This window comes from Papio anubis, chromosome 3 (assembly GCF_008728515.1).
Source record: "Papio anubis isolate 15944 chromosome 3, Panubis1.0, whole genome shotgun sequence".
Classification (NCBI taxonomy): domain Eukaryota; kingdom Metazoa; phylum Chordata; class Mammalia; order Primates; family Cercopithecidae; genus Papio; species Papio anubis.
In genome coordinates, this window is record NC_044978.1 from 38,226,539 (window position 1) to 38,251,348 (window position 24,810).

Genomic DNA, 24,810 nt, shown 5'->3' on the forward strand with positions numbered 1-24,810 from the left:
ATATTCCAAAATATTCCAAGATTATTCCATCTTGAACAAAAAGATGGAATCTGCAGAGACAATACAAGCAGGAAAACCAACTTCACCAGAAGCTAAAACGCTTGTCCAAACACATTAAAAGCCAGAGTTCAGGGATATCAGAGCTAGAGAAAAAGCACCAAAAAGCAAATGCAGAGAGCCTTCAGGTTATTTGTGGAATACCCATGAGGAAGACGTCCCTAATCAGTTATCTTGCAAAGACTCAGCAGAACCTGGACATAAACCCAGACTTGAGCAAACACTAAGACAGTGGCTCCTGCAAGAACTGTCTCCTTCTCTCAATATTTGGAGTATGTCAGATACAGAAGTGCCTTTAGGAATGTGCCTAACATCCCTAAAGAATTTGGATGTGGCCGGGTGCGGTGACTCACACCTGTAATCCCAGCACTTTGGGAAGCTGAGGCGGGCAAATCACAAGATCAGGAGATCGAGACCATCCTGGCTAACATAGTGAAACCCCGTCTCTACTAAAAATACAAAAAAAATTAGCCAGGTGTGGTGACGGGTGCCTGTAGTCCCAGCTACTTGGGAGGCTGAGGCAGGAGAATGGCATGAACCTGGGAGGCAGAGCTTGCAGTGAGCCGAGATTGTGCCACTGAACTCCAGCCTGGGCAACAGAGTGAGACTCCGTCTCAAAAAAAAAGGAATTTGAATGTGCTACTCCTTTTCTCTGATTTAAAATTTTCTTACTGTTGCAAATTAAGAAATTAAAAAGATGTTTAAGATTTCCCATAAAAATACCACCACCGAGGAAAAACTACAGCTAATATTTGGTACAAAATTAGGGTCATATGCTATGCATTTATTACAGTACATCATCTGCATCTTTCCATGTCAAATTTATACATCTATTTTTTAAATTTTCTTTATCAAGGTATCTAATAACTACAGCTTTGATAAAAGCAATTAAAGTTTCTTCCTATGTGCTAGAGTTTGTTTTAATTTTAAAGGTAGCCACAGAAATAAATGCATTTTTCAAGCATCTTAGCAATATTTGTCAGGAAAAATATAGGCAGCAGTGTAATTATAAGGCATGGATTATATTCTGGAATATTGCAGGGTTTATGAGCTGGTTACTTGCCTCACTACATTAACTGAACTCATTAGTGAAACCAAGTTTTAAGGGCAAGCTTAATTTGTTTTTTAAAATGGGATTTTATAACATTGAAACATGTTTAAATGATCACAGTTATTGGCAATTAATCATTTGGTATTTAAGGAAAAGGTTATAAATATTCAGTATAATTTAAAAATCATGAAAGTGAGTTTTGGCTCATTTATAAGAAGGAGGAAAACAGTCTGAAGTAGCCCAAAGATTCCCGAGCTTTAATTAAACCTCCTTTACAAAAAAAAAAAGTGTAATTTAAAGGGTCAGCATTTTTTTTCTTATGAAGTTTTGGAGAAATATTATTTCCTGAGTGTTAGTGTTGGGGACTTAGAAAGTAGGAAAAGTGGGGGGAAAAAAAGACAGAATTAGAAGAATTTAGTGAGGAACTGGGGGTGGTGGCTCACACCTGTAATCCCAGCACTTTGGGAGGCCAAGGCAGGTGGATCACTTGAGGTCAGGAGTTCAAGACCATCCTGGCCAACATGGTGAAACCTCATCTCTACTAAAAATACAAAAATTAGCCAGGTGTGGTGGTGCACACCTGTAGTCTCAGCCACTCGGGAGGCTGAGGCAGGAGAATCACTTGAACTTGGGAGGCAGAGGTTGCATTGAGCTGAGATTGCATCACTGCACTCCAGCCTGGGGGACAGAGTGAGACTCTGTCTCAAAAAAAAAAAAAAAAAAAAAAAGAATTTTGTGAAGGCTTTTTCCCCCTCCCAAAAAACAGAAATTTTGGCTTTGAGATCCTTTGGCTTCCTACTCACAGAGAATCTGAAAATATTCTCCATGTATCACCCTCATTTCCCAATCCTTGGGCTATAACATGTTCAGAAAACCTGTTTAAATGGAAGTTTGAATCCCTTCCCCTACAGAAATCTTCCTATTAATCTCCACACTTCCAATTTCTCTCATCTACCATTAGAATAAAACATTCCACCTGTACCTTTTACTTTTCACATTATTCTCCTTTTCCTTTTTTCTACAAAACTCTTTTACCCCATCCAGCCCCTTTGCTGGAGTGGTACAAGCACACTGCTTTCTTGGACCTTAACTATTTCTCCTCACATGCCTTCCTCTCAGACCATCCTGCAAGCTTCTTTTACGTTCCCACCTCCTTCTAGTTCAAAACCCACTGCAAATTGTTGAAACCAAACAGTGGTGAGATAAGATCTCCCTATTCAAAGCAAAACCAACTAGTAACCACCCCACTTACTGTGTGTTTAAACTTAGGAGCAGTATGTTTCTTATGTGTGATCACGGAATGAATAAAGAGGAATGAATAAAGACCATATATATCTATCTAGATAGATAGATAGATAGATAGATAGATAGATAGGTTTTTTTTTTGTTTGTTTGTTTTTTGAGACGGAGTGTCGCTCTGTTGCCCAGACTGAAGTGCAGTGGCGTGGTCTCGGCTCACTGCAACCTTTGCTTCCCGGGTTCATGCCATTCTCCTGCCTCAGCCTCCCGAGTAGCTGGGATTACAGGTGCCCACCACCATGCCTGGCTAATTTTTTGTATTTTTAGTAGAGATGGGGTTTCACCATGTTAGCCAGGATGGTCTTGATCTCCTGACCTCATGATCCACCCGCGTCAGCCTCCCAAAGTGCTGGGATTACAGGCGGAGCCACCACACCTGGCCAAGAACATATATTTGTCAATTCTCTTTAGGGCCTGCTTAAATTTTCCCTTAATATCTCGTGAATCCACTGAGTGCATGACCATACGGTGCAATTGCTCAAGCTGTGGTCCACAATAGGAGACTGGTTTCTTCCTGTCAGTATTTTGACTTGTATTAGGACATGAATAATTTAGGCAGAAGTAAGTTAATATTGTTTAATGCTGAAAACTCTTTTAAGCTACTTTCTATAACTCAACTGCATTTCTGCTTGTAGATCCAGCCAAAAGGTTGTCCAGAATTTCTCTTGACAGATTCTTGTTTCAGATTAACCTTAACTAAAAAGCATTCTCTGCTACTTGCAGGAATCCAACCACCCGGGTCAAACAGGAGGTTTTGTGCGAGGACCCCCAAGGTTGCCACCGAGGTAAGTAAATGTGGGAAAAGTTAGAGAAAAATTAATGATTCAGAGACCCAGCTCTCTTTTTTTACCACCATAATTGAGTGTTGTTGGCCTTGGATCTTTTTTTTAGCAATGAAATAATCTCACCAGTTCACCCAGGCCCCTAATCCGCAGTCTGCTTATAATGGTAGGTGGTGGGAATCTCTGCTCTCTTTTTAACACAGTTCAACTCATAGAGCATTTATTTCCTCAAATAAATGAACAAGACTCATTTCTGAACTTAAAACAGCTCCACTTCTAGAATATACATATACATGCCCACTAACACCCTCCTGGTTAAGAGACTGGTTTTTGGCATTTCCAAAGGGGACTGGCTTTGTGAGCTCAGAGGTGACTGCCTTCTGAGTTCCAGAGCTGTTCAAATAAAGGGCTGTGATGCTATCAGAAGACATTGTTACTATGTTGAAATTTATTTATTTATTTATTTTTTGAGACGGAGTCTCACTCTGTCTCCACGCTGGAGTGCAGTGGCGCGATCTCAGCTCACTGCAACCTCTGCCTCCTGGGTTCAAGCGATCCTCCTGCCTCAGCCTCCCGAGTAGGCTACAGGCCTGGGACTACAGGCGTGAGCCATCATGTGCAGCTAATTTTTGTATTTTTAGTAGAGATGGGGTTTCACCATGTTGGCCAGGATGTTCTCGATCTCTTGACCTCGTGATCTGGCTGCTTGGGCCTCCCAAAGTGCTGGGATTACAGGCGTGAGCCTCCATGCCCGGCTGAAAATTATTTCTATCATAGAGATTAAGGAAAGACTTTCGAAGTAATAGTTGTCCTATCCTTTCAGAACTAGCTTTCTTTATATTAATCTAAATTAAAGTTTTAATAGTAACACCTATAACATGAATATTAGGGGATTTTGATGTTCCTTTTCTAATCATGTACAAGACCCCAGCACACATACATCATATCTTATAGGCTTTTCATCTCAGACTTTGGTGGAAAGTGCCTAGTTTCCAGAAATAGTCATGATGTGTTTAAGAGCAAATGGGACCTTAGAGAGCTCATGATAGTAAATGCTTGTTTGTCTTGAACTAATGAATCTCTAGTGCAAGATAAGAGGAAGCTGGAACATCATGGCATTTCCTCTAATAATGTAATGTTTAATGCAGCAGCAGTCATTTGCTCAAAAATAGCATACACTGCATGTTTCAGTAAATTGTATTCCACTACCAGAAAGCTGTGTGTGTGTGTGTGTGTGTGTGTGTGTGTGTGTGTGTGTGTAAGACAGGACAGAACAGAATTTAATACTGATCAAAACACTGACTCATGGCTACTACATTGATTTTCAGACCTGTGAATGGAAAAACCATTCCAACTCAACAGCCTCCAACCAAGGTGCCCCCTGAGAGACCACCTCCCCCAAAGCTTTCTGCAACCAGAAGATCTAATAAGAAACTGCCTTTTAATCGATCCTCTTCTGACATGGATCTTCAGAAAAAACAAAGTAACTTGGCAACTGGACTCTCAAAAGCCAAGAGTCAAGTTTTTAAAAATCAAGATCCGGTGCTACCCCCTCGCCCCAAACCAGGACACCCTCTCTACAGTAAATACATGGTAAATTTAGCTTTTAAAAATGTTCGTGGTCAAGAGATGTGCCCTAAAGTATATATAAGATTCATTTATTCCTTAGAAAAAGATGATGGAACAAATGTGGAAGTGTCCCTTGACGCCAAGAGTGCTTTAGTTGAGTAGCCATAATAAATTCTAGGTCTTGGGCACGGTGGCTCATGCCTATAATCCCAGCACTTTGGGAAGCTGAGGCTGGTGCATCAACTTGAGGCCAAAAGTTTGAGACCAGCTGGCCAACGTGGTGAAACTCCGTCTCTACTAAAATTACAAAAAATTACCCAGGCGTGATGGCACAATCCTGTAATCCTGGCTACTCAGGAGGCTGAGGCGTGAGAATTGCTTGAGCCCAGGAGGCAGAGGTTGCAGTGAGCCAAGATCGCACCACTGCACTCCAGCCTAGGCAACAGAGCAAGACTCTGTCTCAAAACAAACGAAACACCTAGGTCTTAAAGCAGGGTTTCATTATTAGGAGAAATGTAGGGAAAGGGGAGAGAAAGCCGGGCAGGCCAGGCTTATAACTTGCTGCCTGGCTGGACCAAACAGAAACTCTGAAAAACCTGACCCTGTGGGTAATACTAATGGGAGAACTCTGATAGATACTATAGTTTATATCTTTTGTTTTTCCCTTTCATTTAAGAGATGGAGTGTCGCTGTATCACCCAGGCTGGAGTGCAGTGATGCAGTCATAGTGCACTGCAGTCTCGACCTCCTGAGCTCAGGGATCCTCCTGCTTCACACTCCTGAGTAGCTGGGGCTATGGGAAAATGCCTCCCCTCCAGGCTTATGGTTTATATCTTGATGTAGTTTATATCTAATAACTCCTTTTCCCATTGAGTAAATTTTAAAATGAAATAAAAAGTTCTTACTAAGATGGATGGTTTTTCCCTTATTTTCCCCTTCTGTAAGCCTAATAATTATCATGGTCCATTTAATAGTTACCAGTTAGAAGTTTTCATCAATAGTTGAGATACTGATTTTGTTCTCTTTTAATGTTTTTCTCATCAAATGACCTAAACTTTTGTCTGCATTTGCCACAGTTAAAAAACAGAGTTGCTGGGTAGTGGCTCATACCTGTAATCCCAGCACTTTGGGAGGCCAAGGCGGGTGGATCACTTGAGGTCAGGAGTTCGAGACCAGCCTGGCCAACATGGTGAAACCTCTGTCTCTACTAAAAATACAAAAATTAGCTGGGTGTGTTGGTACACGCCTGTAATCCCAGCTACTCTGGAGGCTGAGGCAGGAGAATCACTTGAACCCAGGAGGCAGAGGTTGCACTGAGCTGAGATTGTGCCACTGTACTCCAGCCTGGGCAACAGTGAGACTCCATCTCAAAAAAACAAAACAACAACAACAACAACAACAACAAAAAGTTGATGTGTTCTCTACATTGATCAGGTTAACCTGAAGGATGTAAAACAAATAAAAATGATAAGGAGGCCAGGAGCAGTAGCTCACACCTATAATCCCAGCACTTTGGGAAGCCAACTGCTTGAACCCAGGAAGTGGAGGTTTCAGTGAGCCAAGATCATGCCACTGCACTCCAGCCTGAGTGACAGAGTGAGACTCTTTTTTTAAAAAAATAAAAAATAAAAATGATCAGGAGAGCAGGACTGCTTACACTTTTAACCAATTGAATGACAGAGTAGCTTGTAACAAGAACAGCAATTAATAATTCTATATTGTGTTACTACATTTCCATCATCGAGCCAGGAATTATTTTTTCTGTAAGCTGTTCAGAGTTTTTAAAAAATCCTCTTTAGAGAAGGGTATAGACAAATAAGAAGGAGGCAGTATATTCATATATATTAATATTCATTTAAACTGACAAAACTTTAATTGCTAAAACCCAGGAGTGTTCTTTGGGATAGATTACTTAATTAATAAATAAAAACAGTAGTTGATGTATATTATATTGAGTACTAATTATGAGCCAGGCGCTGTTTGAAGCACTTTATGTGTATATTAAATAACTCATTTACTCCTCACGCCAACCTTGTGAGGTAGATATTATTATCCTTGAACAAGTGAGAAAAATAAGAAACAGAGACATAAAGTAACATGCCCAGGGTTGCAAATCCAGTTAATTAATGGTGGGAGCAAGATTTGAGAACAGGTCAGCTGGCTCTGACACCTGCTCCTAACCATCATGCCAATTGTAGCCTCTACTTGATTTGGCCATTCTGTGTCAAGAGCCCTTTTTCAAGGGGAACCAGATTTCACGTTTGGTTCTTGTCACGCACGTCTGTGTGAAGAGACCACCAAACAGGCTTTGTGTGAGCAACAAGGCTGTTTATTTCACCTGGGTGCAGGCAAGCTGAGTATGAAAAAGGAGTCAGCAAAGGGAGACAGGAGTGGGGCAGTTTTATAGGATTTGGGTAGGTAGTGGAAAATTACAGTTAAAGGGGGTTGTTCTCTTGTGGGCAGGGGCAGGGGTCACAAGGTGCAGGGTAGGGAGATCAGGAGACTCATTTTCCGTGGGAGGAACATAACAAGGTTGATTGATTAGTTGGGGTGGGGCAGAAACAAATCACAACGGTGGAATGTCATCTTTTATGGTTCTTCAGTTGCTCCATACCATCTGGATGTACATGTGCAGGTCACAATGGCTTAACTTGGGCTCAGAGGCCTGACAGTTCTCAGCATAGTTGTATAATGTCAATAAAGCATTTTTAAAAACTCAATACATTCAAAATGATGGTACATCTAGAGCTGAATGTCTCATTACAAAATAATTCTTTAAATCTTTCATTTATTGCCTGCCTATAGTACCATTAAATTGCTAGCCAGGAATCTGGGTACCCTGGAAGCCCTAGGAATCTGACAAAGATGCTGGGAAACGGCACCACCAAGCCAGCGGTACAGGGCCACATCCTTGCACTGTGGATCTTTGCTCCTGGGTGACCCAAGGCCCAGGCAGCCTTCTTCCCATGTTGAATGTGAGCTTGTGTGGTTACATTTCCGGGGTATGCCTTTTATATAGTACAGACCCTCTGGTGTGCACTCATCAGCTAAAATTTTCCAAAGCAGGGAACAGAGCCCCTTGGACAAGGTCCAGTACAGATGTAAAAACCATTCTAAGATCAGACAGAGCTGAGTGGACCAGGAAGTGGCTGGGATCAGGCCATGAAATGGATTTAAGTAGACACTTGGTATCAGAGAGAGACTCTAGGAGAAGAAGAGCTTCAAGGTCTATGGAAACAAGCAGGCAGGCAGGCAGGCAGTACACGGAGGGCTCCAATCACTGATCAGCCTTTGGAGGCCACCATTGTAAGAACCCTGAATTAAAGAACTGGCTGTGAGGTCAAGTGCTGGGTATTTCTCCTTCAAAACCCAGGGGACTTGGTGGATCTTATCCTGTAGAATGGAACTTCCTGGTTATGGTCTTTAAGGGAATGTTAGGGCATGTTTAGCTCTTGTGGTTCTATGGGCCCAACTCCAACTCCCAAGAGCCTCTTAACATCCATGAGAAATGACAGGCCCCGTTGATCTAGAGCATGATGAAGCCAGGTGAGTGTAGCTGCTGGAGAAGGTGCTCTTTAGGCACACACATGCCAAATTCCTAAATGATCAGTAACGTAAGAGGAGGTTATTTGATTGTGAATAAGCCTTTTATTGGTTTACATTTAAGCTGTCTGTGCCTCATGGAATTGCCAGTGAAGATATTGTCTCACAAAACCCTGGAGAACTCTCTTGTAAGGTAAAGTAGAGCTCTTTCTTTACTGGTTAATGTAAAAAAAAAAATTAATCCTACTATTACACGTTATTAAATGCTTTAGGCTCCAAAGATTAAAATGTGAAAAAGTAATAATGTTTTATTAAATAATAATTGCTTCAGAGAGTGGTATTGTACCTTACAGCGTGGGGATGTACTTGTGATGCTGAAGCAGACGGAAAATAATTACTTGGAGTGCCAAAAGGGAGAAGACACTGGCAGAGTTCACCTGTCTCAAATGAAGATTATCACTCCACTTGATGAACATCTTAGAAGCAGACCACACGTAAGGGATTAATATTGTTACAGCCCTCATATCACACGTAGCAGCACATTTCATGGAACTATTAATTACATCTCATCTTCAGATTTTTATTAGCACATTTATTGTAACCAGAGTAAAAATTACAGCAGCATTTTATTCCACTTTTAGAATAAATTACTACTAAGAGACTTGCCGCTGCCATACTAATCACTTCGATACAAAGTGACTACCCTGTGTTTTGCTTTCTTCATAATGTGCTGACTTATAACAACCAGAATACTCAGTCATTAATTTTCAACTGTAAGAGCTGTTTGTTTTTTAAGTAATGTAAACCTGTTTACCAAAGTGTCAGAGAATAGTTTTCTAGCAGAATGGAAGTCTGACACTAAAAAGCACTTCCCTTTAAGATTTAAGCTTAATATAAACCTCATTTCTCTGATTATAGCTCATAAAACAATGAAATGTAATCCAACAACCTCAAGTCCCGATTTAGTGGAACCTGGAAAGATGCAATGGTTATTGAAAGTCATTTGTTTAGCAAGAAAAATGATGTTGAACAATTTGTAGGAGTATATTTTTTAAAGAGCTTCTTAAGTTATCCAGGTAGGCCGGGCGCGGTGGCTCAAGCCTGTAATCCCAGCACTTTGGGAGGCCGAGACGGGCGGATCACGAAGTCAGGAGATCGAGACCATCCTGGCTAACACAGTGAAACCCCGTCTCTACTAAAAAAAATACAAAAAACTAGCTGGGCGAGGTGGCGGGCGCCTGTAGTCTCAGCTACTCGGGAGGCTGAGGCAGGAGAATGGCGTGAACTCGGGAGGCGGAGCTTGCAGTGAGCCGAAATCCGGCCACTGCACTCCAGCCTGGGCGGCAGAGCGAGACTCTGTCTCAAAAAAAAAAAAAAAAAAAAAGTTATCCAGGTAAAATTTCACTATCTGTTAACGTAGTAAATATGAAAAATAGGCCAGGCACAGTGGTTCATGCCTGTAATCCCACCACTCTGGGAGGCCAAGGCAGCAGATCGCTTGAGCCCAGAAGTTCAAGACCAGCCTGGGCAACATGGCACAACCATGTCCCTGGTAAAAATACAAAAATTAGTCTGGCATGGTGGTGCATGCCTGTAGTCTCAGCTACTCAGGAGACTGAGGTGGGAGGATCACTTGAGCCCAAGAGATCGAGGCCGCAAGTGAGCCATGATTGTACCACTGCACTCCAGCCTGGGCCATAGAGCGAGACTCTGTCTTGAAAAAAAATACAAATAAAAAATGGAGTAAATATGAAAAATAATAGTAATCAAGTAAAATACTTGGTTTGCCATTTATCCCAGTTTTCATAATCTTTTCCAATTTTTTCTTCTTAGAAGGCAGTTTATCTTTTGAAGTTTGCTAAGAAAGTAAAAAATTGTATTTGGAGAGCAGAGGAGATATGTGTTAAGGTAGCTTCTGTTGGCATATGAAAATCCTTACTTTAGCTCCCACGGGGAAAGTTCTCCTCTGACTCTTTTTGTCTGTTTTGGTACAGCATTATCCATCTGTCATAGCTGTCCTTCCTCTTTTCAGAACACACTCATGGCAACAGTGGGAGTTATACTGCCAAAAAGCTTTCCTATGTGAAAAATAGAAGCTAAAAGCAAGTAGATTTTTTGTTTGTTTGTTTTTTTGTTTTTGAGACAAGGTCTCACTCCATTGGCAGGCTGAAATAAAGTGGTATGATCACTACAGCCTTGACCTTCCCGGCTCAAGCAATCCTCCCACCTCAGCCTCCTGAGTAGCTGGGACTACAGGCGTGCGCCACCATGCCTGGCTAATTTTAAAAATTTTTTGTAGAGACAGGGTCTCACTATGTTGTCAGGGCTAGTCTGAAACTCCTGGGCTAAGCCATCTGCCTGCATGGGCCTCCCGAAGTGTTTGGATTACAGGTATGGGTCACCAGGCCCAGCCAAAAGTTAGTCTTTTATAACAGTGCAAAGTTCTTCCCACCTTAAATACCACCTTCTCATCTTTTACTGTAGACTTGCAGAGAGTTGGCCTCTGATAGGCAGCTATTGGTGATAATGAAATGAATCCTTCTTTATGCTTCTGGGGTAATGGCTATTGTTACATTTTTTAAAAATAAAACTTACCTATTTGAAAGCCTAGTTTTAAGGTAATATCTCCACGAATGTGTTGTACTTTCCCCCTAACTTGGCAAACAGAAAATATTGAATGAACATGACCATTTGTGGTTGAATCAGAGAGATCATGGGAACAGTGGAAGGTTGTTGCCTGGTACGTGGTTGAGACCCTAGACCTGGGTTTCAGGGAGGTGGGATTTGGTTCCCCTTCCACCTTCTTCAGTGGTTATTTAACTTCTCTAAACTTTATTTTTTTAATGTGTGAGATAACTGCCCACAGAGTTGTCTTCAGAGTTGACAGATTATATGATTTTGTGTAAAAGTCTAGAATAGATAAATCCCTAGAAACAGAAAGTAGACTACTGGTTTTCCTAGGACTGAGGGGAGGGTAAATGGGGAGTGACACCTAATTAGTAGGAGGTTTCTTTGGAGAGTGATACAAATGTTCTGCACTTGGGTTATGGTGATGGTTGGATAATTCTATGAATATCCTACAGCCATGTTCACTTTCAGTGGGTGAATTTTATCATATGTGGGTTGTATCTCAAAGATGTTTTAACAAATTCATTGAGCTGATGCATATAAGGTATTTAACACAGTGAGTAGCACATAGTGAATGAGCGGTAAATATTAGTTATTCTTAATATTACAAAACCATTTGCATTAGCAGTTATAGTCTTATTAGAAAGACCTTTGCATTATATTATATTTGTCTACCAGATACCTACCCCAGTGGTGTGGTCTGAATTGTATGGTCCCCTTGTTGTCAACCCTGTCTAGCCTGTTCCTCTTGCCCTTCACCTGCTAGGCTGGGTTGATGAGCAGCATTGCCGGTGATATCCATACATTGAAGGCAGAGAAGGGAAAATGTGTGATCGGGAGGCACAAATTATCCCCTCCCTCCAAGGCTTGGTTTATGTTTAGGCCTCTGGTTCATTTGGAGATTTCATGTTTGTGTTTGGTGTGTGGTAGGTCTCTGACATCATTTTTTCCAAATGGATAGCCATCTAGCCTAATACCACTTATTGAATAGTAATTCCTTTTTCTCCACACATGTAAATCAGAAGAAAATGAAAATCACACATGCACATGTGTAATACATTATGTAAATAATAATTAATTTTTTTAAGTTTTTTTTTAGAGAGAGTCACTCAGTCATCCAAGTCAGAGTATAGTGGCACAGTCATAGCTCACTGCAGCCTCGAGTTCCTGGGCTCAAGAGATCTTCACACCTCTGCATCTCTAATAGCTGGAACACAGGGATGTATCACCATGCCTGGCTAATTTTTTATTTTTTTGTAGACATGGCATATCACTATGTTGTCCATGCTGAATAATTATTAAAAGCCACTCCAGGCTGGGCACAGTGGCTCACGCCTGTAATCCCAGCACTTTGGGAGGCCAAGACAGGTGGATCACCTGAACCCAGGAGTTTGAGAGCAGCCTGGCCAACATGGCGAGACCCCATCTCACAAAATATACAGAAATTAGCCAGGCATGGTAGTGCACGTCTGTAGTCGCAGCTACTTGGGGGACTGAAGTGGGAGGATAACTTAAGCCCTGGAGGTCAAGGCTGCAGTGAGCTGTGATTGCGCCACTATACTACAGCCTAGGTGACAGAGCAAGACCCTGTGTCAAAGAAAAAAAAGCCATGTCAGAACTAAAATATCTCAGAATTCATGAAATTTCCATAGTGTTCATTTATTTAGAGAAAAGCATTAAGCAGTCCATGAAAAAATGTTAGGGTCATCTTGGTAAGCCACTATAGTAAGCTACATTAGCCATTAGAGTCTTGACTTAAATTATGTTTCAGTTTACCTAAGTTGAGAGAATGTAAGTTTTGTTTCTGCAGGGGCATTTTGGTTGAAAGAGCAGGTGAGATTTAGAAAAGATCTCAGCAAAGGTGCTGCAGGGTTGAAATGGAGTGGACCATCATTCACCGTGCACTCTGATCAGCCTGGTGCATCATGGCCAGGGGAAGGGCAGAGGTATCGGAGTGTCAGGATGTCTCTAAGGGGACAAGAGTTATTAGAGGAGGTGAAGAGACAAGAAAGGGCACAAAAATCTGCCTTTATTTATTTCACAGGCTTGCCAGTGTTGAAGAGTGTTAAGTTTAACTCCAAATAATATCCTTCAGTGGGATTTGATGATGATGAGGATAAGCCTGTCTCTTCATGTAAAGAAACTAAGAATAACAATTGCTAGTCAATAAGAAGAGGTCACTCTTCAGCTTTGCCTTCTCCTCTGGCCAATCTAGGCAATTGGCTAGATGGATAGAGAATGTTAGATTATTTTTGCTAATTTATTTAGAACTACTGTTGTAATAAACCATTCAGATTAAATACAAAATGCAGACCAGGCATGGGAGGTAGCATTGCTTTCAAATTAGAAAAAGCACTTAGTGGCCGGGCGCGGTGGCTCAAGCCTGTAATCCCAGCACTTTGGGAGGCCAAGACGGGTGGATCACGAGGTCAGGAGATCGAGACCATCCTGGCTAACACGGTGAAACCCCGTCTCTACTAAGAAATACAAAAAACTAGCCGGGCGAGGTGGCGGGCGCCTGTAGCCCCAGCTGCTCGGGAGGCTGAGGCCGGAGAATGGCGTGAACCCGGGAGGCGGAGCTTGCAGTGAGCTGAGATCCGGCCACAGCACTCTAGCCTGGGCTACAGAGCCAGACTCCGTCTCAAAAAAAAAAAAAAAAAAAAGAAAAAGCACTTAGTTAAGGTAATAAATGAAATGGATTTTACTTTTTGTGAATTATACTTTTGTGGAAAGTCATTAGCTCCTTTCATTACAAAAGGCAAGAGCATAAATCATAGAACTTTCTTCCTTTTCCCATCCTAAAAAAGACACAACTTTTAAGACTCTGTCTTGATCACAGTTTTAAGGAAAAAGCTACCCTTGAAAGGGAAAGAGGTCAAAAACCACTACTTCAGGGTAGAATAGGCACTGTTTAAAAGTAAACAAACAGTTCCCTTTTGTTTTACTCTCTCAGTTTAAAAAAGCAAAAACAAAACACACTGGGGGATATTTTAATTGAGATTTTCGTCCTCCCTTGGCAAGGACACATTCTTCTTCAACTTGATAATAATTCCCTTGTTTGGCTCAACTGTGTGGTTTGCATCTTGTACTCATAATGTAATTGTGTCAAGAGGACTCTAATGAGAAAAAAAGAAATTGGTCTCAGAGTGAATAATAAATCCACCATCTATCCTGCACACTTCATTCACAGCCCTGTTTTCCCCCCTAAGGATCCAAGCCACGCTCAGAAGCCTGTTGACAGTGGTGCTCCTCATGCTGTCGTTCTTCATGATTTCCCAGCAGGTAAGGATGTAAATAATACAGTAGGAGAACCACAGGATCCAGGAGTAAGTCTTTCTCCCTGCCCTGGGGTTAGCCTCTCAAGGGCATCCTTCTTCATTTTCTGTGCCTGTAGAGTCCTAGACTAGAGAGGTCATCTTATCCGGGACTCCACTTCAAGAAGGGTCGATTGTACCAGCCATTCCAGAAAGCTTAGTTGTATACCCTTGCCTTTGAAGCTCCCTGAGAAAAAGAGAGAGAGAGAGAAACTTTCCCTTACAGATGAACATTGCAAATTGCCTACCAGTCACAAACTTTTTAACTCTTTCAAAATAGTGGGTACTAATTAACAATTGCAATATGACTGGGCATGGTGGCTCACACCTGTGATCCCCGCACTTTGTGAGGCCAAGGCAGATGGATCACCTGAGGTCAGGAGTCCAGACCAGTCTGACCAACATGTTGAAACCCCATCTCTATAAATACAAAAAAGCAGCTGGGCGTGGTGATGCATGCCTGTAATCCCAGCTACTTGGGAGGCTGAGTCAGGAGAATCGCTTGAACCTCGGAGGCAGAGGTTGCAGTGAGCTGACATAGTACCATTGCACCCTGGGCAACAAGAGCAAAACCCTGTCTCAAAAAAAAAAAAAAAAAAAAGAATCGTAATAAAGTTAATTCTAACATAATAACTGAAGTTCTTTTGCCCTCAAAGTTGTCTCAGCTGCTACTTACCTATGAGAGCAAAATATATATATATATTTTTGAGACGAGATCTTGCTCTGTGGCCCAGGCTGGAGTGCAGTGGTGCAGTCACTGTAACCTTGAACTCCTGGACTCAAGTGATCCTCCTCCCTCAGCTTCCCCAGTAGCTAGGACTACAGGGGTGCCACTATACCTGGCTAATTTTTTTTTTTTTTTTTGTTAGGGACATGGTCTCGCTATGTTGCCCAGGCTGGTCTTGAACTCCTGGCCTCAAGTGATCCTCCCACCTTAGCTTCTTAAAGTGCTGAGATAACAGGCATGAGCCACCCATGCCCACCCATCATATAAGTACTTTTGTAATAATTTTTAAAATACCCTCATACTCAAGGCTACAAATAAACTCCCGATTTACTTGCAATCTCTTTTTATCCACTTGATAGGCTGATTTTTATTTTGGTATGGGTATACTTATTTGCTATAGAGTTATAGTACTCCCTTAGTTAACATTTGAAATTAAAATGATTTGCAAGCATGATTGAGAATAATAAGAATATTATACTATGTCTATAAACTTTTTTCATTGTTCAGTGTGTACTCAGCATGGGTTTATATTGGCACAGTAGGAAACATTTGCTAACACAATAGTGTTTTTATTCAGCCATTTCCCATCAATCAAAGCATGGTAAATGTAACTAGTTTGGTCTTTAAAAAGGGAGCTCATAACAATATCCAAAAAAAGAATAGCATTTTTTAAGTCAATTTGATTAGTATAATATGTTCTCAGAATCGGTGGAACATAACTGCCTCAGTGGACACAACTAAATGCTACTTTGTGCCTTTATCAAATCTGCAACCAGGATAATTCATCATACATAACCATAATTTTATATTACAGAGCAAGTTGATGATTTGAACCTCACTTCTGGAGAAACTGTTTATCTTCTGGAGAAGATAGATACAGACTGGTACAGAGGGAACTGTAGAAACCAGATTGGCATATTTCCTGCCAACTATGTCAAAGTGATTGTAAGTGGGTTGTATTTGCTTTAATTTAGTCATATACTCAGTGGGTTCTATGTGACTTGTAGGTTGGAAAAAATAACTAGAAACCCAGATTCTAGTTTTCTCTTTTTCATTGATTCATTTGGCATTTGGAAAACTCAAAAATAAAGATTTGGTCAACTAGATGATGGTTAATTATTATATTATGGGGTGTTAGAACTTAATGCCTAAATGCTCTCTGAAATCCTAAAGTGAAAGACCACCACAGGTCAACTGGTGAATCTGTTCTTGGAGGGTTGTTAAGCACTCAAGGATATATGGTAATTCTTTGAGACATTTAGTGAACATGAATTGAATGATACTAGATTATCCTGTAGAGGTGTCCTCTGAGGTTATGGTACCACTTCTTTTCTTTGGAGTACATTTTGGTTTGGGTTTCTTTCATCTTTTCCATTCTTATTTATCTCTGTCTTTTAAAAAAAAATCTATTTGGGAATACAGAAGTATTTGTATTGTAGATAGTGGTTCATTAATGGTTGTGCCCACAAAATAATTTCTAATCTGATTAGAATAATTATATTAAAGCACCAGAATTTTATATACCCTCACAGCCTAACTTGTGAAAACATTCCTGTGTGTGAGAGCTGTGTGTAAGCCCAGATGGCTGTGAAATATGGGGATAAAATCAGACAGCCCTGACACAGTTGTATCACTGGAAGAGGATGACTCCGTCCCTGATATAACTTATGATACTATGAAATATCAAAAAAATCTAGCCTAACTGCATTAACAGCTTATTTGGAAGGAAAAAGTAAAAAATTCCATTACATCACAAAATTAGAAAACAAGACTAACAGAAAATCTGAATTCTTCAAATAGAAATGAATTTGAATCTCTTGGATTATGAAGGGTAGGCATTAAAAATTGTCCAGTTTATCTATGCCTTGATTCTTTGGAGAAGTTCAACTATGTTCTCTAAATTAATATTAAGAATAATGTTTGTTTTAGCACTCTTCCTCATTTTTCTTCTGCCCGATGTAGCAGTACTTTAAAAAGCACAATTACCACACTGAAATCAATCACACAGAATCTGCCACATTATTAGTGTGTTATTTCTAAGCCCACAAGTTTAAAAAATTGTTTTAAAACTTCAAACCTTTAAAATTCATCAAGAAGGCACTGATTTATTTAATATAAACCTCAAGCTTTAAGTAGTTTTAGATTGCATGCATTATAGCCAAATATTTTATCACAACCCAGCCCTCCTCTACTGAGCCTTGTAAATAAGATATTACATTAAGTGCTTGGCAGGGCACAGTGGCTTATGCCTGTAATTCCAACACTTTGGGAGGCTGAGGCGGTAGGATCACTTGAGCTCAGGAGTTCAAGACCAGGCTGGGCAACATAGTGAGAACCTGTCCCCACAAAAAATTGAAAAATTAGCTGGGCATGATGTCAGGTGTCTGCAACTCCAGCTACTTGGGAGGCTGAAGTGGGAGGATGGTGTGAGCATGGGAGGGCAAGGCTGCAGTGAGCCATAATCATGCCACTGCACTCCAGCCTGGGCAACAGAGTGAGACCCTGTCTCAAAAAATAAATAAAATAAAATAAAGTGCTTGCCACTTAATAGATGTTTGCTAAATACAGATTCCTTTCTTCCTTCCCTATTCATGTTGAAGCGGGAAAATGTTCCAGTTATAAATGTGAAGAGAATCCACAAGTTGTTTGCTTTGCTTTGCTTTGCTTTGCTTTGTTTTGTTTTGTTTTGTTTTTTGAGACAGTCTCGCAGTTGTCGCCCGGGCCAGGCTAGTCTCGAACTCCTGATCCACCCACCTCAGCCTCCCAAAGTGCTGGGATTACAGGCTTGAGCCACTGCACCTGGCCCAAGAATCCAAAGTTTTACTGAAATATTTTATCTTGGGGTCAGAAAAGTATTGCGGGGTTCTACCAACACTTGGAGTAGGTGTGGTAGAGCTAATGCGTGGCACTGTGAATGCCTAATGCCTGATTTCTATCTTAAGTCCTTCTCAGCTGCAGTTTTCAACCTGGAGAATATGGGATAGAGCTGGCAGAGTGTGGCAGCTCACGCCTATAATACCAGCACTTTGGGAGGCTAAGGCAGGCAGATTGCTTGAGTCCAAGAGTTCAAGACCAGCCCAGGCAACAATGGTGAAACTGTCTCTGCTAAAAATACAAAAATTAGCCGGGTGTGGTGGTACATACCTGTAGTCCTAGCTACTTGGGGGAGCTAAAGCAGAAGGATCACTTGAGCCTGGGAGGTCGAGGCTGCAGTGAGTTCTGATTGTGCCGCTGCACTCCAGCCTGGGTGACAGAGTTAGACCCTGCCTCAAAAAAAAAAAAAAAAAAAGCGGGGGGATAAAGAAAATTCAGTCAGAATTAGAGTCATATTAATGTGGTTATTCCAGCAAATAAGAGAATTGATTGGCTACTCAAGGAAGGCTACTTCACATGTTATACTTTTTTTTAATCCAAATTCAGGATTTTTTTTACCAGTTAGCACCTGTAGTTCCTCTTAATCAGATTAACACCTAGCTAAACAAATCCATTTCAATCATGCACTTTCTAATTACTTAACCTTAAATTTATCTTACGAAAATCTGAAAAAAAAATAATTGTTGCCTTGATTTTGTCTTTACTAGATTGATATTCCAGAAGGAGGAAATGGGAAAAGAGAATCTGTTTCATCTCATTGTGTTAAGTAAGTTTTATTTGTGTCCTTTTGCACAAAATACAAAGGAGATAACCATCTATATCGTGAAGAATTATCAAGCTTAAAACACTCCAAGGCCAGGCATGGTGGCTCAGACCTGTATCTCAATACTTTGGGAGGCTGAGGTGGGAGGATTGCTTGAGGCCAGGAGTTCAAGACTAGCCTGGGCCGCATAGCAAGAACCCCTCTCTATTATTTATTTATTCTTTATTTTAAAAGAAAACACTTCACATGGTGATTATTCCGATTCTCACTGTCTTTTTAATTACAAAGAAAACTTGTTTAAAAGGTGACAATGGGTTAAAATTCTGATGAAAATACATCATGAACATGCTGATAGAAGCTTACCTAAGCAATTCTCCAACATCAATGCAGAACATAGAGAAAGCAGCAAAGCACAGTCTATGCCAATGCTTCCTGCAGCCTGGCCTTAGCATGAGCAGAGATAGTTTCATCATTTACTGCATTTTATTTTGGCCTTCTGGTGTTATCTACCCAGTTTTTAGAAGGTTCAAGTATTTTTGTCATGAGAAATAATTAAATCCTGTAGAAATATGAATCCTACAATAACTGCTAGACATTTTGTATTTTTTTGTTTTTAAGAGGAACTAGAAGAAAATGAAGGAAGAGTTAAGTTGAGGACCTTTCCCTGAATTTATATACCCTTTTATGCATCGTTGTAACTCCTTTGTGATTTAAAACACTGCCACAGTGCAACTTTACATTCCAGTTAAATGAGCAAATTAATAGAATTCATTACCTGCTGAAGACTGTAAACCTGTCTATGAATAGGTCAGACATAAGGAGATGCTCCCAGAGGACTTTAGAAAACAAATGCAAAGGTTATCACAAATAAGAAAACTTCTGATCCACAGCAGTTGAATTCTATTTCAGATTCAGTTTTTCTCTATTTTTAAGCAGCATATACTGTGTCTCAGCAGGTTGAATTTGAAGTGGGCTTTTACAGTCATTGAAACATTGATCTGACTTAAATCAGAATTCTGTTAGAGCTAGAATCAACCTTTTCTCTTTAGGCAATTGCTTCTCCTTGGCCTGTTGCTGTTGAAACTTCCTTTCTAAACCCTCAAATTTAGGGATTAGTATTAAAGCACACCTTCTAGAGACACGATTTTATCTCTGCTTTTATCTTATTTTCAGTCAGAATTGCAGATCATGTAAGGATTGTCCCAAATGTCAGAAATGAAGCCCTTTTAAAGGCGATACAAAAGTCGTTCTTAAAGGCAACAGGGTTAGGTCCAAGACTGTGTGTTATGATATGCCGAGTTTCTGTTTTCTTTAAACCTTCTCCTAGTTTTTAAGGCCAACTCACTGATTAATTGAGCATCGACTTTGCCCAGCTAATGCCCATTGCATTCTGCCCTGATTAGTAGTCAGGAAATTTGATGACTTGCCCTGAGATTCTCAGGGTTAACACTCCTCAACTCAGTGCATTTATGATTGAAAGGGTTCAGACTGGACCATGGATTGCTGTGGCCCAAGGATACAAACATATGGAGACTGGGGAGTAAGATGATCAAAAGACACAGCAGGGTAAACTAACCACCCAACTGCGTGCACTCTGACCTTGAGCTTTAGTCTTTTTGAGTGAATAGGTTCATATCTGTTAATTAAAAGTGTAACTTACTGTTTTTCATGGAATAATTTCAAATTAGCCTAGTATACCTTATTCCATGGTAAACCCAGAATAAATACTTATTGAAAGACTGAATGAAGGTTTTTAAGCATTTTAAAAGCACTCTCTAGTCTAATCCACAAAACGTGTTCTTCATTCAGAGGCTCAAGATGTGTTGCTCGGTTTGAATATATTGGAGAGCAGAAGGATGAGTTGAGTTTCTCAGAGGGAGAAATTATTATTCTTAAAGAGTACGTGAATGAGGAATGGGCCAGAGGAGAAGTTCGAGGCAGAACTGGGATTTTCCCCCTGAACTTTGTGGAGCCTGTTGAGGATTCTCCCACCTCTGGTGCAAATGTTTTAAGTGAGTATAGAGAATTTTTTTTTTATTATGTCATGTCCTAATTCAAATAAACCAAACAATAGCATTATATTTCAGCTGTATAATAATCCATATTGCCATATTTTTAAGGTAGAAGGAAAACTGATTTTAAAATGAGAATTTGTGTGGGATAGACATTATTTGTGGGCATCTCTCAAAGAGCTAGTTTTGGTATTTTAGGTAATTAACAATAACTTCATACAAGAAATGGCAAAGAGGCTGGGTGTGGTGGCTTAGACCTGTAATCCCAACACTTTGAGAGGCAACGGTGGGCGGATCACCTGAGACCAGGAGTTTGAGGCTGCAGTGAGCTATGACTGTACCACTGCACTCCAGCCTGGGCAACAGAGCCAGACTCTGTTTCTAATAAATAAATAAATAAATAGCAAAGACTTTTAAACAGAAATGAACTATAGACTGTCACTAATGTATGTAGACTATAAATAATTGTGCTTACTTTACAATTAACTAAACAAGCTCAGTGAGGGTAGTACAGGTTAAGGCAACATAGGCAATACATGAAGAGCCTGGTGTGGAATCCCAGACTGTTCACTCCCACCCCAACCATTTATTTTTAATACTATATGGCCTTCACATCTAATGTTCTGACTTCCTGTGTTTGTTTGTTTTTTTTAATGTAGGCACAAAGGTACCACTGAAAACCAAAAAAGAAGATTCTGGCTCAGACTCTCAGGTAGGCTGCTTGAACAGATGACTATAGTGACAGCCAGGTTCAAACTGGGAGGACTATTAAAATCATAATTATTAAGAGAATATAGTATGAATTAATTTTTCCAATTTATACAACAAATGTTTATAATAAATTACTTAGATGGTTAATATATGTTATATAGAGAGCTCATACAAAGACATGCAAACCCTGATAGAAAATGAAAACAGATGCTGGGCACAGTGGCTCATGCCTGTAATCCCAACACTTTGGGAAGGCAAGGTGGGTGGATTACCTGAAGTCAGGAGTTCGAGACCAGCCTGGCCAACATGGTGAAACACTGTCTCTACTAAAAATACAAAAATTAACCAGGTGTGGTGGCATGCACCTGTAGTCCCAGCTACTTAGAAGGCTGAAGCAGGAGAATAGCTTGAACCCGGCGGTAGAGGTTGCAGTGAGCCGAGATAGCACCACCGCGTTCCAGCCTGGGTGACAGAGCGAGACTTTGTCTCAAAACAAAAAGAAAGAAAATGAAAAAGAGACATGACTAGAGAATTCATAAAAGAGGTACAATAAGTGGCTAATATTGAAAAAATATTTAACCTTTCTAGTAATCAAGAAAATATATAATAAGACAGCAATAAAATACCATTTAACCTATTCAGTTAACAAAGATTCAGTGCAGCTCAACACTAAACAAGCAATTATACGCATGTGAGTGTCAAAAAAGAGAGAAAGTACACATTATTATCACCCTAAGAAAAGGATAAAAGCTGGGCACGGTGGCTCAAGCCTGTAATCCCAGCACTTTGGGAGGCCGAGACGGGCAGATCACGAGGTCAGGAGATCGAGACCATACTGGCTAACATGGTGAAACCCCATCTCTACTAAAAAATACGAAAAACTAGCTGGGCGAGGTGGCAGGCACCTGTAGTCCCAGCTACTCGGGAGGCTGAGGCAGGAGAATGGCGTAAACCTGGGAGGCGGAGCTTGCAGTGAGCCGAGATCCTGCCACTGCACTCCAGCCTGGGTGACAGAGCGAGACTCCGTCTCAAAAAAAAAAAAAAAAAAGAAAAGGATAAAAAATAAGAGGTTGAGTCACAAAGATGAGCATAGTGCTAATATAATAAGAAAAAATTGGAAATGACCTAAATATGACCATTATTGGGAGAATGTACTAAATCTATGAAAAACTAGATTTATAAAGTAAAATCATTTTTTAAATGTCATAAGAGGAAACATATAGGGAAAGGGGATATAAAATTGAATATATAGCATAAAAAGATAGGAAGGAAATTATTCAAGTTATTAGTATTAAATTGCATCTAGGTAGTAAGATTATATACATGGGTAGGTTTTTTTTTCCCCCCCAACTTCTTTTATTTTTTTTGAGATGGAGTCTCACTCTTTCGCCTAGGCTGGAGTGCAGTGGCGCGATCTTGACTCACTGCAACCTCTGCCACCCGGGTTCAAGCGATTCTCCTGCCTCAACCTCCTGAGTAGCTGGGATTACAGGTGCCTGCCACCATGCTTCGCTAGTTTTTGTAGTTTTAGCAGAGACAGGGTTTTACCATCTTGGCCAGGCTGGTCTTGAACTCCTGACCTCATGATCCACCCACCTCGGCCTCCCAAAGTGCTGGGATTACAGGCATGAGCCACTGAGCCCAGCCTCCTCCATTTCTTTATACATTTCTCAACTTACCAAATATTTAGGAAAAATTGTTTCATTTGTATAATGAGAAAGAGAAAAATAATGGGTTAAAATTTTTACACTTTGTAACATGACTCCAGAAGTGCTTAAAGGTACTAGGAATGTGGTACCTTCTGTTGTTTTTTAGTTTGTTATTGTTGTTTTTGTTGTTGTTTGTTTATTTTTGGTTTTGGTTTTGGTTTGTTTTTTGTTTTGTTTTTTTTTTTTTTTGTTTTTTTTTTTGAGACAGTGTCTCACTGTGATGCCTAGGCCAAGTGCAGTGGCAAGGTCTCAGCTCACTGCAACCTCTGCTTCTCAGGCTCAAGCAATCCACCTCAACCTCCTAAGTAGCTGGGATGACAGGCACACACCACCACTCCCAGCTAATTTTTGTCTTTTTTGTAGACAGGGTCTCACTTTGTTACCCAGGCTGGTCTCAAACTCCTGGGCTCAAGTGATCCACCTGCCTCAGCCTCCCAAGGTGCTAGGATTACAGGGGTGATCCACCATATCCGGCCTTCCATTGTTTTTTTGTGACAAATTTAGAAGAGTTAAGCCTGATGGGATGATTGTGTTTGTGAAAATGTCACTTGTAGTTGGCCTGTGTGTCCCCTTACCCTTTCGTCCCTACCCACTGATACAGTGAAAGAGGAAGGAAACTGACTACAGTTCTCCAAAAGGAAATGTTCACATGGTTGTTGCCTGCATTTCTGAGGAATGATAAGTTCCATCCTTTAGGGTTGATTACTCAGGTGCAGGAGCAAGAGGGCAAGGTTAATGTTGTTTGCTTGCTTTTTGTTTTTGTTTTGTAAGCCATCAGTTATTGAGCACTTAAGATGTGCCAGGCACTGGGCTAAATGTTAGACATGCATTGTCTCATTTAATGCTCTTAGTAACCCCAAGATGAAGCTGAGCCTCAGCGAAGAGAAGCATCTTGCCCAGTGTCACGAAGTTAAGAAGTGGCAGAACTGGGTCTGGAACCCTTGCCTGGCTAGCTCCAAAGCCTTTGTCCTGGCCGGGCGCTGTGGCTCGCTCATGTAATCTCCTTGGGAGCCCGAGCTCCTTGGGAGGCCGAGGCAGGTGTATTGCTTCAGGCCAGGAGTTCAAGACCAGCCTGGCCAACATGGTGAAACCCCGTCTCTACTAAAAATACAAAAATTAGGTGGGTGTAGTGGTGCCCGCCTGTAGTCCTAGCTAATCAGGAGGCTGAGGCAGGAGAATTGCTTGAATCCGGGAGGCGGAGGTTGCATTGAGCCAAGATTACTCCATTGCCCTTCAGCCTGGGCGACAGAGCGAGGCTCCATTTCAGGAAAAAAAAAAAAAGCCTTTTCATTATCCTCTACTGTCTGCTTGAGCATCTTGAACATAGGGTTCCCATCCCAAATTGGCAGAGCTGCCTCTTCACAGAGCAAAACCTTTCTCTAATGTACCTGGGATAAAAGCATTCTTACACTAGCCCACCACATCTGGGTGTTATCCTGCCAATCTCAGAGTTAACAACACCTCATAAAATTAAAAGTGTGAATTAATGAAGTTCTGTGCTATGGAATCTAATAGTCTCTGAATCAAGTAAAGACCTGGGAATTAATAGACCCACCCATTCTGATCCTTCCTAATTTAAATAAAGAAGAGCTTCACTGATAATTACTTTATCAGAATTTTTTCATAGTGTCAAATACTGTGCATAAATATTTTATGCTTTGACCTAATTCTTTAATATAACAATATAATAGGTCATAGTAAGAAAAAAGTTTTTTGGCTGAGTGAGGTGGATCATGCTTGTAATCCCAGAACTTTGGGAGGCTGGGAGGAT

At 40.7% G+C, this 24,810-nt stretch overlaps 1 protein-coding gene across 12 annotated transcripts in view; it reads left to right on the forward strand.

Moving 5' to 3' along the window:
- Window positions 1-24,810, forward strand: part of SH3D19 (SH3 domain containing 19) — a 203,526-nt gene that overhangs the window by 169,946 nt on the left and 8,770 nt on the right. For 9 of the 12 annotated variants that reach the window (XR_004182652.1, XM_031664231.1, XM_031664232.1 and 6 more), the window contains 9 exons: window positions 3,131-3,192; window positions 4,518-4,782; window positions 8,426-8,494; window positions 8,655-8,795; window positions 14,139-14,211; window positions 15,785-15,915; window positions 18,552-18,610; window positions 20,417-20,619; window positions 21,279-21,331. Coding sequence is in view for 11 of the 12 variants with exons in the window: in XM_031664231.1 (XP_031520091.1) it covers window positions 3,131-3,192; window positions 4,518-4,782; window positions 8,426-8,494; window positions 8,655-8,795; window positions 14,139-14,211; window positions 15,785-15,915; window positions 18,552-18,610; window positions 20,417-20,619; window positions 21,279-21,331 (1,056 nt within the window). In the remaining variant the exon portion in view is untranslated. The remainder of the gene's footprint in view (window positions 1-3,130; window positions 3,193-4,517; window positions 4,783-8,425; window positions 8,495-8,654; window positions 8,796-14,138; window positions 14,212-15,784; window positions 15,916-18,551; window positions 18,611-20,416; window positions 20,620-21,278; window positions 21,332-24,810) is intronic. The other 3 variants (XM_031664233.1, XM_031664240.1, XM_031664241.1) reach the window with 1 other exon arrangement.